The sequence below is a fragment of the Amphiura filiformis genome, chromosome 8 (genome assembly GCF_039555335.1).
Source record: "Amphiura filiformis chromosome 8, Afil_fr2py, whole genome shotgun sequence".
Classification (NCBI taxonomy): Eukaryota; Metazoa; Echinodermata; class Ophiuroidea; order Amphilepidida; family Amphiuridae; genus Amphiura; species Amphiura filiformis.
In genome coordinates, this window is record NC_092635.1 from 67019252 (window position 1) to 67033507 (window position 14256).

Sequence of the window (14256 nt, forward strand, 5' to 3'; positions counted from 1 at the left end):
TCTCACTTTGTGGAAATGGCACAGCTTTTAACATGTATTCGGAGGTAATGCATATTTTTACCAAACCTACCTTTGTGCCATTTAGAATTTCTGGCAGCTAAACACAATAATAAAGATGTCCGAATGCAATGCATTTCAGTATTGGACATATCAAAGCTTGTATCAATTGCGCATTTATTAGTGATTTCCATTTTTAAAGATATATCTAGTGCTATGAAAAATTGTATTCGTAGGTAATGTAAAAAATACCACTCAAAAAATTATCACAAACAATTCATAATTATGTACAAATATGTGAAAAATTGAACAGGCAATCTTTGAATACACACCTTTCAGGAAATCAATTTAGATTCAATCCAATGACTTCTTTTCATAACTGATTTAGATGTTTTTAAAAATATTTTAAGAAATATTTTGAAAAAAATGGGTAAAAATAGCATGTTTTGGGGTCTCCGTGTCTAAGTTTTTCACAGAAGGGGTCTTATTATATATGGCGCGAAGCGTATGATCAAGGCGAATAAACACAATACAAAAACGAATGCCAATTGATTAATACTTTTAAGTTATGGCCCTGAACATGCCGTGTACACTTTTCGTTGGATTCGACCATATATAGGCTGCTTTACCTTAAATATTCATCTACAAATAAAGAACACCCTCTTCTGAAAATCCCAACAAGAATTAAGGAAGAGCACTTAATTTGTGCCCAAATTTCCAGTTATGTGACTAGAGCCCATATGCGCCTTTAGGCGAATCTTTACGGTATAAAAAATTTCATTATAAAGTCATCATGCGTGAACAAATTGAAACTTGACTACATATAAATACTCTTTATAAAGCTTTAAACTTCTCCACATTTTTTTATCAATTATTTATTTGTAAATAAACTTTGGTTTTTATATATATATTTGCTCTAAATAAATACAAAATAAGGAAAGTAAATAATTTCCACACCATTCAGTACGCCGAATTGTACTTAATTGTTTTACAGAAAAACGAGTCGCACTCATGCTGATTTTGCAAAAACGTCATTTGCACACTGAGCATGCACGGGGTTCGCTTTTTCTACCAACGCGATTGATTATAAATTCGGCTTAAATTTACCTGAAAGGTAACAAACTATACATAGAATCATAATATCCTATTTTCTATTTTTGACCATAAAGATATGGAAGGCCGGGATCCAGTGGGTAAAAAAGCAGATATATAGATAAACAAAAGTCTGAATGTGGCCAAGTGTCCTATAAAGTGCTTAGTACCAAACTGTCATATTTGCCATTATATTTTAAAGTTTTACAAGACCATCCACATAATTAAGATAACAATGCAATGTTATGTCCCATTAAAGGTGCGTGATCAGATTATGGTCCAATTACAACACATTATATTGTCTACATCACATTGAGGCTCATATATCCAAAAGGTTCTTATTCTAGTTTTTGAGTTAAATTGCTCTAGCCCAGTGGCACATAGCACAATACACAACTTTCAGTGCAGTAACCACTGAACTACCATGATTCTGTTCGTACCGCCTAAACGAAACATCCAACATTTCAACTGGGGTTATGGGGGTGGGGGTGGAGGAGGAGGTGGAGGTGGAGGAAATAAGAGGTTTCAATTTATATTGCATTTTAATGTGGTACAATGGGGAATGAGGCCTTCGACATTGCACTATACCAGTGTATACAAGCCCCGGCTTCAAAAAGATATTACTAACTGCCGATACTTCATGTCTTTGAATGGGTGGTATACACCGACATTAAATCAATTTGAGACCCTTTTTTATCAAAAGGACATGACATATATTAGCATATATTTCTTCTTGTACCACATTTTAAACAGTTTGATGTGTTTATAATCCCAATTTGCCCGCTTTGCCTGTAAAGTAACGGTACTTCTCGCGTGTACTGAAGAATCGAGTATCACATTGGGTTTTTAAAAATGTAATTCAAAGTACATACAAATCAATCTGAATAGAATCTGAATAGAAAAGTGTGGTGGACCCTTGGATTTAGTTTGTCAACGTAGCCTGATGATAAAATAACTCCATATCAAGAGCATTTTCGAAGTCAAACCTCAACCTACACACACTTTCATTCCTAAGATCATTGGTTTTTAAAGAAACCCTTAACATTATTTAATCGAGTACCAAGTGTTTCTTGTATGTGATGTGCCAAGGTGTTTCGTAACGGTGTAGAACGGCGCTTTGTCTGAAGTTTTCGTAATTTTTTAGGAGCAAGATGCTGATGATGTCGTTTCTTCAAGACGTTTGTAGAAACATCGAGATGGTCCAGCAAATCATCAATTTCTGTTTCAAAGTCAGCAATCGCTTCGTGAGATGGGCTTGATGTATTTCCTGTGGATGGAAGTGGGGAGAATATCATTATCTTTTGTTAACAAGATGCTGCATGGCACACCGTCATCATCCCTATATCTTCGTGTTAAAAATTGCCGTGGTAGTACGATGAATCCTCACGTTTTTCAACAATTACGCATGGTGATTTTGTTCGAGATAGGCCGTGCGACTCAGGCTATGCATACAATTTGAGATTTTGAGAGCCGGCCACACTGTTTCTATTCTATGTTTTACGATTTTCGCATGATCAGTATATGGCTGGCCGTAACCGCCACAACGTGGAGCTGCTACGCGTAGCTTACTTTTCGCTTCGCGGTGCTAAATTGACCAATCATGTTAGATCTTTTCATTACGCGGAGCCAGTTGATGCATCATCGTTCCAGAGAGAGAAAACTCTCTCTTTAAATTAATGTTTACTATTAAATTAATGTTTACTATTAATTAATTAATGTTTACTATTAATTAATTAATTAATTAATTTTATTTAAATTAATGTTTACTATTGCCAAAATTAATGTTTACTATGTGGATTTTAAATGAATCGAATGTAAATAAACCACAAACAGTTGTACAGGATCAATACCATTGTTTCATTTGTTTGATTAGTGTATAGTCAACTGTGTCAGGCCAGGATCACTGACACCCACGGTACTGATACTGTCATACTATCACGGTGATCATATTGTTGAATGTTGTTGACTTTAAAATAATCATGATGCAGTCATGTCTACAGTAGAATTCACCACGACCTTTGAAGGACTCAAACCCCATTAAAAGCTATTAAACCAAGATAACGCTCATTGAAAACAGCTCAACTATGTTACATCAGATCTTCTCTGGTTAAATACACACTGCACTTGTGTCTGTTTTACCTGCGCAATGAACAATGAGCTGGTATTATAGTTTCAGTTGGGTGAATGATTATAAAGATTATTGTTAACCAGCGTTCTTGAAAATGAGAAGCATAATGGTTTGCAGACTTAACACGGTTTAGAAATAATTTGTTCATATTTTTTGGTGTTATCTGTCGTTTACATATCCTTCCTAAAACACAAAAGTACCAATATTTCCAAACACCTAAATTAGCTAAAAATTTAGGAAATGTTACAAAACTATATTTTCTAGAATTTCAGAGAATACTTTAAATATTGGCTGGTTATTTTTTACACAGTGACGTCATATAGGCAATGGCATAATACTTCTAACATACACTAGGTCACGCGTCAATGGTGAGCGCACTGAGTATTGTGTATAGGAAAACGGGCAGTACCGTAACTACAGTATGTATGGCCTACTACTAGTATATAAAGTAAATCCGAACTGGTTTGCTGAAGGTCGAATTCCGCAGGCCACGCCGCGCAAGATGTACAAATCAGCTCCCGGCGATACACTGCAGATCGCAGAATTGTGTGCATGGTTTACCACCACTCTGCCTAGCTATATAGTTGTGTACAATACTGTATGAGTTTCTTGTGAGTGCATGTCCATCTTATTATAAGTCGGTTCGTACTTTTCATAAATTACTTTTTGAATCATAACTATCGTGATCGAGGATATCTTGCAACTACGTGAAGCTCGTCTGGCAAATTCTTAATGACTAAATTCGCTTCACGTAATGAGTAAGTCGTACTTGATTGGTCAGTTTTACCTCCGAATAATAAAAAACTCTAACATGATTGGTCAATTTGGCTCCACGGAGCAAAAAGTCAGCTACGCGTTGCAGCTCCACGTTGTGGCGGTTGCGGCCTACCATATCAGTATCCCATATGATATTTCTATTGTAAGAAAATTTTATTTGTTGTCACGTAAATCACAGGTTTCGTTTAAATGTACTTCCTGGAAATTAAATTAACTAATTAGTGAGGACCGGTATTTTGCTGTGGATATGTTTAACTGCAATTTTGATGTAAAACATTTGAAATCCGCTGTAAAAATTTTGATAATATTCAACTCTTTGAGAAAATTATTTTATAAAGGAATGCTGGTAAAACCAGGTGCAATACAATGTACATTATTGACCCACTATCACTCTCTTTATCTTCGTCAATAATAGAATAATCGATTTCAATCGAATTGAATACATGAGTTTGTAGTTGACTACTGAGCGACCTAAGCGATCGATTGCTAGCCAATCAGATAGAACTCATTTTCTTGCGTTCAGTGAAATACCACTCGCCTGTCGCTCACTACCACTCGCCCGTCGCTCACCAACGGAGTATTAAATTTATACCCCCCCCCCCCAATGTTGACGCCTGTATGTTTCTCACCAATATTTGGTCACTTTAGCCCCGAAAGTGCAAATTTTTGCGCGCTTGGCGCGAGTTTGTTCAAATTTTGCACCAATTTTCATTAGTACCATCAACTTGTTCTGTCGCCAAATGCTGCTGGATTCACTATACTTCCAAGAAATTTTTCCAACATCATCCCCCCATGTCAAAAAGATATCTACGCCACTGACATTTTACTCCAGGGGAAGTTGGAATTTTGATATACAAAACATCAATAAAATATTTCGCATTCCCCCTCGTTATCAGATTGCCACTTATTTTCCCTTTTTCTCCATTTAAAACATTCCCCTTTTAAGTAAAATTTCGGATCCTCATCCAAAAAATAATTAGGATTCCCACTCGACCCCCCCCCCTCCCGGCGTAAATATTAAACAGTGTCTAATCTCATTCTAATGATTTCAATACAGAGACCTTTAAAAAAAAGAATTTCAAAAACGTATTATACGAGTTATCGGCAATAAATTCCCAGTTTCTCACGCTTATAAATAGTACAAACTGTTGGAATCTTTAGTTTTTAGGATGGTCGATCAACAATAATAATTAATCTTACCTTTCAGTTTGGTCCGTTGAATGTTGTTCAAGTTGTTTGCAACAGTCGATGATGAACTAAGAAGCTTGGCATGGGAACCTACAAGATTTGAGAAGATATTGAAGCAGAAGAAGTTAAGGTTATACACAATTTTGCCATTTTCAGAAGCAAAATGGGATGCACGTAGCCCCCTTTAAACTTATCTATTTCTGGAAATAAATATCGGAGAGAGAAAACGCAAACTACGTCTAAAAGCTGAAAGTGCAAGGGTCATTATTATGCTTGAATTTTTCACTTGGCTCAAAATGAAATGTACTTTTCAAACATTTCAAATTTTTTTCAATATCCGGAGCATCAAGATTTTTGGGAACACGGCCATAATTTCTCATTGGAAGTGGCGATTTTGTTGGGAACTTCGACGCACATTACAAACAAGTCAATAAAAGAATGTGCATATTCATTCTTGATATTGGTTGTCTCGATTTTTTATGTAAGCTTAAAATGTTGGCCGAATTTGAAGTAAAATGGCCTCCACTTGTATGTCGTTTTGTAACCAGTAATAATAATTCCGTGCAAGATTTCATAGACAAAATTCTGACCTACATTATTTCTATAAACCCTCTTCTGCATGCAGGTGCTATTTAAATTTTCATTTCGATAGCAGAAAATTGAGATATTTGCTATTTTTCCGACTCGCTGCTGCCAAATTGTCTAGTTTCGCGATAAAAGATACAGCGAAATCAATTTTTTTCGAACCATTTCACCTCGTTTCGGCTTGTGCTTTGAAGTACACACTTCAAAATTGACATAGTGATTCTATATTTCAAGCTGCGTCATACTGTGTTTTTCTTACCTCTGATTGTCGCTGCTCAAGGCCAAAATTCGAATTTTTTTGGACAGAAGTGACACTCTCATTTCTTTTTAAAACACATGTTTACGTACGACATTGTTACGACGGGCTGTATTTGCCAAGTGGTGTTGCCGAGGGCAAGTGGTGTTGCCGAGTTTGGATTTTAAAATATTTAGGTATTTTCTAGCTTAAAATCCAGCGCCAATGCTGCGCTTGCAACAGGTAGATATTTAGAAATCCATTTAAGGTATGGGTATGGGTATGGAAATTGGGGATCCCAAAAATTGGCATATGCCTATATATAGGCTATATGCAAAGGGATGGGGCATTTTGGCAGGCCAAGGGGAGGGGCCACAAAAATTTGGCAGTCCAGGGGGTGCGGACAAGCGATTTTCGGCTGGCCGAGACGGGAGGCAAGCGATTTTAGCGAGTCGCTTGGAAATTTTGGCTTATAATTAGTAGGCTAATACCGGTACTGATTGCACAGCCTTTCGAGAAAGCAATTTTTGGCAAGCCGGGGCCGGGGAGGGAATAAAATTACTGATTTTGGCAGGTCGAAAGGAAGAATGACTTTACCTAGCACACATTAAAGGGGCATTTCGGCACACCACAGCCGCATACAACCCCATAGGCCTACGTCCTTTCTCACAAGTTAAGATTTTTATACCAGTCATCCCGCTCTGGCCACATGTTTAGGCATTTTCACGCAGATCAATTCATTAAGCAATGGAAAATATTGCCAAATTTGAATTTCGTTTTAAAAGCCTACTCCCCATTAAAAAAAACCCACTAATTTTGGGGGATTAAAAAAAAAGTTCTGTAAAATGAAACAAAAGGCTGCCTCAATCCTAATTATTCATTTAATAGGCCAGGCCTTCATTTCTGAAAATAGCGGGAGCTCAGTCACTCTCCTATGTGTAGGCCTACTGAGGAGCTTGACAAGGAGCTCAATTATATAATATCAATATTAAACCATATGATTTTCAAGAAGTGAGCAGCTCAATAAATGCCATTAGTAAAATTATTGGGCCTACGATTTTTATATTTTATTTGACTGTGATCCGTTTTTCTATAGGCTATATACATGCCTACACTGTATATAGGCCTACCTTTAAAATTTCTAAAATTGGCGGAATTGAACAAGCTCTAAATTTCTCATACGTCCAGCATAACCAAGGGCAACGGGGGGGGGGGGACGCCCCCTAGCTATGGCCATACCCGTAGTGGCGGAACCAGAATTTTTTTCCGGGCATGGGGCCCGGGGGGAAGTGAATTTGAGACGGGGGCACTTATTGCACTTGAAAAAAAAAAAAAAGTGGAAAATTACATAATTGTGGGGATTTTGCCTAAAAACTGGATGAGAAAGAAAAAATATTGGGGAAATACTGCCCCCCCTAGCGGCGCCACTGCATAGCCTATCCATCCATGATGCTAGAATGACGGAAGTTCTGGCGCTGAAATTCAATTTCAATATCACGAGTTTTTATCAGGGATTTTACCAAGGGAAGGCGATAGTGTAGGATTTTGCTGATATACCAGGCAACACGAGAAAGGTGTGGCTAAATAAGGGAGTGTTCATTATAAATTTTTTCCATTATCATACTTTTGACGCCGAGAGCATAATTATTTGAAGCGTACATCGTGTCAGTCACATGGTCACATTATTTTCTGTTGAAAGAGAAACGCACATGTCTCTGATTAGCTCGGGGATTAGCTACTGCGCGCTGCGTGCTGGTCTGTTGTTGTCGAGTGGAAATGGGAAATTTATGAATGAACTTCCGCAAGTTTGCAACATCATCACGCAGCGGCGTAGCTGGGATTTTTTCCAGGAGGTGCAAGACTGTAGGCCCTATGGGGAGGGGCCCAAATATCCACCAAATTTCCCACTGGGGGCGGGGGCCCAAATAGACAATTTTTGCCAGGCTTATCATAATCGTATATGGTAGGCCTATTGAGCTGTATTGCATATCGTTTGGATTCCCCATCTCTCTGCCCCTCCTCTCACCCTCTCCTCTCTTTTTCCTCTTTCTCCCCCCCCCTTTCCCTCTTTTTTCCTTGCACTAGGGGGCGGGGGCCCAAATAGGCAATTTTTGCAATTGCCCCCCCCGGCAGCTACGCTACTGTCATCACGGTAGACATACGCGGTAGGCCTACAAGCAGGGCTGTCAACTCTCACGCATTGGCCGTGAGTCTCACGCATTGGGTCACTTTCTCACGGTCTCACGCCAAGGTAGTATAATCTCACGCCTACGTAATAAATCTCACGCAAAAAGCTGGAAAATGAGTAAAATCTCACGCATCGTCCTGAATAATGTGTTGCTCCTACCCCCCCCCGCTTTTCACATTCCCGAGCGCCGTGGCTCAAATATTAATGGTTCAAAATGAACATTGGAGTCGGCAAATCCCGGTACGCCTAGCTCTTTATACAGACAAATATAGTAGGCCTATCAAAATGTTGTTGTATTTTTATATTTTCTGGTGGACTCGCGGAGAATATCATGTCATGTAGGTCCCGGCGCTGGGTTGGGGTCTCAAGGCCTACCCATGCTTGATTCCGGGAGGTTTTTTAGCAGGCCCGACCATTTTTTTAAATAAAAACACCTCGGGCGGGTCTCTTCAAAACATTTGTACCGCGGGGATCAAAGTCATCCAAATTTGGCCTAATTTCCAAATTGCCAAAATGCGCCCAAAAGTTGGTCTTCGCTGTAAACCCACCCATCATAGTCGTTGAAAAGGTAGGCCTACCCCAAAACTGTGGCACATCCACGAACCCGAGGGAGAGACCTCCGCGGGTAAAAACACACCTCTAGTGGGACCAGATTTATAATTTAAAATAGGCCTACATTTTGGAAGCCAGTCATCACGACAAAACGGGCCATGGCAGTGTTAATGGTATTAACACTTTGATTTTAGGCTTAAATAACGAGTGTAGGCCTATAAATTACAAATTTGCACACACCGGGGAACCTTCTCAAGCTGGTTTGGGTAAGGATGTGAGGCTGTGACTCCGAAAAACTACGGTACGATTTTAAACCAAATTTGAAGAAAACAGACCCAAAATTGTATCAACTTTTGGACTGAAAGTTTTCGCAAATATTTACTTTTTCGAGAAAATTATTGAAAATACCCTTCTTGAACCTAATTTTCATGACACTGAGGGTCAATAAAATCATGGCTAAAAATACAACAGAGTCTAAACTAAATGGCTGAAAATGCACCCCAAATCTGCCGCACATCCCCACGACACATTTCACCTTATAGATTTTGAAAATTGTCGCAATAAAATAGGCCCGAACTTATCCCAAATTATCCCCCGAAAAAATATTTTTTTGCAGGTGAGGTTGGAGTCTTATTATTTTTATTCTCAGAGAGGATATGGGTTGATATTTTTAGCAGGGTACAATTTGTCTTGTTTTTTGACGTTGAAGTTCCAGATTCTTTTTTTATATGTTATTATTCATTTATTTATTTATACCCCGGGATTTATACCCTGTACGTGGGGAAAAGTACACACGGCAGCTACAGAGAAACCACGAAAAACTCCTGTAAAGTGCATGAAAATGCCCCGAAAATGTGCCAACCAGAAACACCCGAACAGGAAGATAAAATAAAAAACAAAACCAAAAACCCAGGAAATTTCCCGAAATAAGTTCCAAATTCTTTGTCCCCACTAAAATATATGAACACTCCCTTATGAAGTCTGCCCTCTTCCGGCTATTCTGGTAGTAGGCGTTGACAATTACCTTCATATTTTTGAAGCATGTTTGAACCCGATTTGTTCTCTATTCACATTTTTAACGTTGCAAGTAACATTTCAAGACCTCTATTTGTGACAGGTATTTATTACCTTGCTAGAGATGTGCCTAAAGTTGAAATTCAATATTTCGGATCGCAAAGATCGAGAGATATAAAGTTGTTGAATATCAGTTTAACACCATGGATCATATGGGCGTCTTATATGAACGATTACGATAACTAGGCAAAAATGGCTGGGATACAGGTTGTGTAAATACTACATGAATATTCATGAACTATACAGATTCCATTCTTCTCTAATAATAAAGATGTCAATCACTCTCCCAGACGACAGTTGCTTGGCGCTTGTAAACAAATCGAATAATAGTGCTTGATAACAGCTAAAAAATAGGCTAAAAACACATTTTCACACAATTTTTTCCGGATTTTTTTATTTTACATGATAAGTAGACATATTTTCTTACGTATAAGGTAATAATATATTTTTTCTGGAGGTAAAGCCCTTCAACACTTTGTTTAACCTTAAAGCTTTACTCATTTAATGGGCTATTCCATTTAAAATCCACACTACCCTGTGGAAGATTTTGGAAATATCTTCCACAGTGGGAATATAATTTCAAATGGAATGAACACAAAAAGCAGCTCATTTGAATTTCATACACCCTCTGAGAAAGATTCAACCTGAATCTTCCACTGAGGGAGGGTGTGTTTCAAATTGAACTGATAATGTGTTCATTCCATTTGAAATTCATACTCCCTCTGTGGAAGATATTGCCAAAATCTTCCACAGGGATAGTGTGGATTTTAAATGGAATAGCCCATTTAGGGACTCCTTGTTTCAAACGGGACATTGTAGAAGTCGGCCCAATAAAACCTTACCGTTTTTCAATTTGGTATAAATTTGTCGTGGTATGAAAGCTTTATTTTAGCATCGTATGAAAGATCATAAAGTTATATTCCATACCATGATTGCATGTTAAACTTGGGTAAGGTTAGTTATTCAAAGGTGTGATTGAAATATGTTATCACATAGATCGCAATCTGCATGTGCAGTTCAAAAAATCTCTAAAGCCCGTAGCGTAGTCAGGATTTTAGATTGAGGGGGGGGGGGCAAATGGTCGTCCCATTTGTTAATTTTTAGTCATTTTCAGGACACTTTACTTTTTGCAGTCACCATTTTTGTCCCAGAAATTTTCAGTGGGGGCTGCCCCCTGCTCCACCCTGGCCACGCTTTACCTTTTATTGGATTGACTTGATGGGGGCCATTTATCGGCAATTTCCCATGGGATTTTTTTCCAATTTTCATAATCGATTCGGGGGCACGAACCAACACCCCGTGCTCCTATGACGATACGCCACTGGCTAGTTGGATTCCTGCATTGCATATTGTGGTTCTGTTGAAGGCTTATTGGTATTAATATTTGGGGCTTTATTTGTTTACAAATGATCCTGCGTCATATACTGGGGTACCCAAAAAGGTTGTTTTGTTACATTCTGATGTGCATTGGATTCTGCTTGGATTTCAAAAAATTGTATCTTGAGTATTCGGTCTTAAATTGAGGCTAATTTATTCTATATTACTCATATTTGTATCATGTTTTAAAATTTTTAATTATTTTCTTATGACGTTTGGCATGAAATGTGCCAAGGGTGGTTGTGGATTAGGGAGAGGTGGATTAGGGGGAGGGATTCATATCGTAAATTTGTTATAAAACCCCCATTAAATAAATACAGGTCATTTAAAAGACTAATGCTTGCTCAGAATGATTGTAAATGTGTGATTATTTTGCCTGCACTCTCATTTTTAACAGATTTCCATTTTAAAAAAAAGGTGTCAAAATGCTCAGGAGGATGAACCACTTCAAATGAGACGTATAGGTAAAATGTTTGAAATCAACAAATTAAGTAGTAGCAAAATATATGAAGGGGACGGATATATTACGTTTTTCGCAATTAAGATTTACTAGATCGGGCCTAAAATTAGGAGTTACTGAATGCTTTACAAATAGTATTGTTATGGAACACGAAGATCCGAACTGAGACAATGCTTTGTATTTGCATTTCATGTCTACAGCATTTTCCAAATATACCTGAAAATGGCTTTTTATGTTTAAAACATATTATACTCACCTTTCACAATTGCGTTTTTAAGTCCTCTGATGGAATTGGTTAGGGAATCTAGGTTTTCAGTATCATCCAATGCTCGACCTAAATATTCAATAAATATAATTTAGTTGTAAGCAACTTTTAAAAGGAGTCGGATATCAACGTTTGCACATTATTTCTTTGTAGGACCAAAGAGTACATCGTATACACCAATTTTTTTTTTCTAAATACAAGAAATGTCCTTCTGATAAATATTTATGATTTTCTAGAAATCGCTATAGGCCTATAATACACATTTTATGCAAAATTATTAAAAGTTGATATTTCTGATATGTTTGATATTTATCAGTCCTCGAAGTAACCTAATGATATGTACTTAAAGTATGTAGCTGTGATGAAAAGCCGTCCATCATTTGAAAATGTTGACCTTTCGTATTGAAAATACATTTTACCGTTAAATTATTTAGGTGTTATTTTGTTTGTTTCTTTGTGCGTGTTATTTTATTTGTCAGAATTTCTGTTTCCTGTGTGTGGCATGTGGAAAAAACCCATGCACCCATTCGTATACGTAGGGCTCTTAGGGCCATGTATTCATATTTTGATTTGTAAATTATTATGCGTTTTTTAACATGTACACAGAGTGCTGTAATCGATTGTCGTAAGTATCGATAGTCGGAAAATACATAGACTTCCGACATGTCGAAACACTCAATGTCAGTATCGATACACAAACGACATGGCACACATGCTTAGATTATCTCAAATTGCGGATTTGCAATACCACTTTCGTTTGTTTGATGCATGATCCATGTAGTTTTAGCTGTTAGGCTTCAATACACTTGTTGTTAACTTGTTTCTGGAACTTACTGATAATAAAATTGGTAAACTCAAATCCGTGTTTCAAACTGCGTGAGTATCGATAATAGTATCGACATGTCGGATGTTTGCCTCCCGACATATCGATACCCAGAAAGCTTGCGGAGGCTGAGTGAGTGAGGCTACAGAAGTCCTACAATAACAAACATTACCGGTCAAAAAATAAAACATGATCAGGTCACTCAAAAGTGGTACGAAATACTAGTAAATAGTGTCTGGAAATACATTTCTCAAGTATTTTTGTACAATCTAAAAATACAAAGCATTATTTTGTATCCATGTGTTATAAACCACATTGTGATCTTACCATTCGCGAAGACCTCGTTGCAGTTATCTGGGTCCTCGTCTTCTGCTCTTGGACAGTCTGGTCTACCGTTACACAGGCCAAAGCTGGAAATACAACGCCCATCCAAACACTGCAACGTCAAAAGCAACGTTATAAATTTAGTTAATGTATCTTACGCAACGACTCTGTGACAATAATGACCATTTGCGAACCATCACATCAAAACCGACCACTTCGCGGCTTTATTGGCAGATAACAATGAAAAAATATATAATATAAAGAAAATAAAAAGAAATTTGAGCTTGTTTTGCCTCATAAAACATTTTTACTGTAACTGATTTCAAAAAGTGAGTTCTCATTTTAAAGTAAAATCAGCAGTTTATCCTGGTGTTTAAATCTCCATTTTCATTTCTGCCGCTAAGTGGTTGGTTTTACAATGATTGCCGAACTCATTTCTTGTAATTTTGAGCAAAAGTACCAAATATAGTTCAAGCATGCATCAGTTACGTAATCACCCTAATCATTACTGATTATTCCTTTTATTTGTCTTATTATCATTTGTTTTTGTGCAAAGAGCGGTGAATAAATATGTTTAAAAGCATGCTTGAACTATCTTTTGTACTTGTTCTCAAAATTGCAAAAAATGAATTAAGCAATTATTGTAGCAGAGTGACGATATTCTGCAACATAAGACCATGACCATAAAAACAAATCTTCATCTTAGATATCACATGGCGAATCTACCTAAGGGACCGATCGATATTTACGGCAGGGGGATGGGCATTTTGGAAAAAATATCGACAAAAAAATCCGTGTTCCCCCCTCGCGTCCGCTCGAAGTTTTCGTATTCCCCTTGTTTTCTCGAATTTCTCCATTTAAAATTTAACAATCCCCCCTCGTGGTTCAACAAAAAATTTCACGTTCCCCCTCAAGAAAAAAAAAAAAAAAAAAATTCTGGTTCTCCCCTCAAAACGCCAATTCCCCCGTCATAAATAACGATCGCTCCCCGACACAAACCTGCAATCCTAATTTCATCCCCGAAATCTCAAAATTATTACAAGAAGCTACTCAAACAAATATTGAAAAATACAACTTTGACAATCCTGTATTCTTACTTTTCTGTTAATTCTATTGTTGCTGACCAAAGTGTTTCCCAGTGTCGTGCTAGTGTGAGTGTTTTACTGCCTGAACATTACTGAATGAAATGAC

At 37.5% G+C, this 14256-nt stretch overlaps 1 protein-coding gene across 1 annotated transcript in view; it reads right to left on the bottom strand.

Annotated features, from left to right (window-relative positions):
* Positions 1–2105: 2105 nt before the first annotated feature.
* Positions 2106–14256, bottom strand: part of LOC140159678 (uncharacterized) — a 66185-nt gene continuing 54034 nt past the window's right edge. Inside the window, exons 12-15 of the mRNA XM_072183173.1 lie at positions 13069–13177; positions 11910–11987; positions 5195–5272; positions 2106–2356 (exon numbers count right to left, since the gene is read on the bottom strand). Of these exons, the coding sequence (XP_072039274.1) occupies positions 2106–2356; positions 5195–5272; positions 11910–11987; positions 13069–13177 (516 nt within the window). The remainder of the gene's footprint in view (positions 2357–5194; positions 5273–11909; positions 11988–13068; positions 13178–14256) is intronic.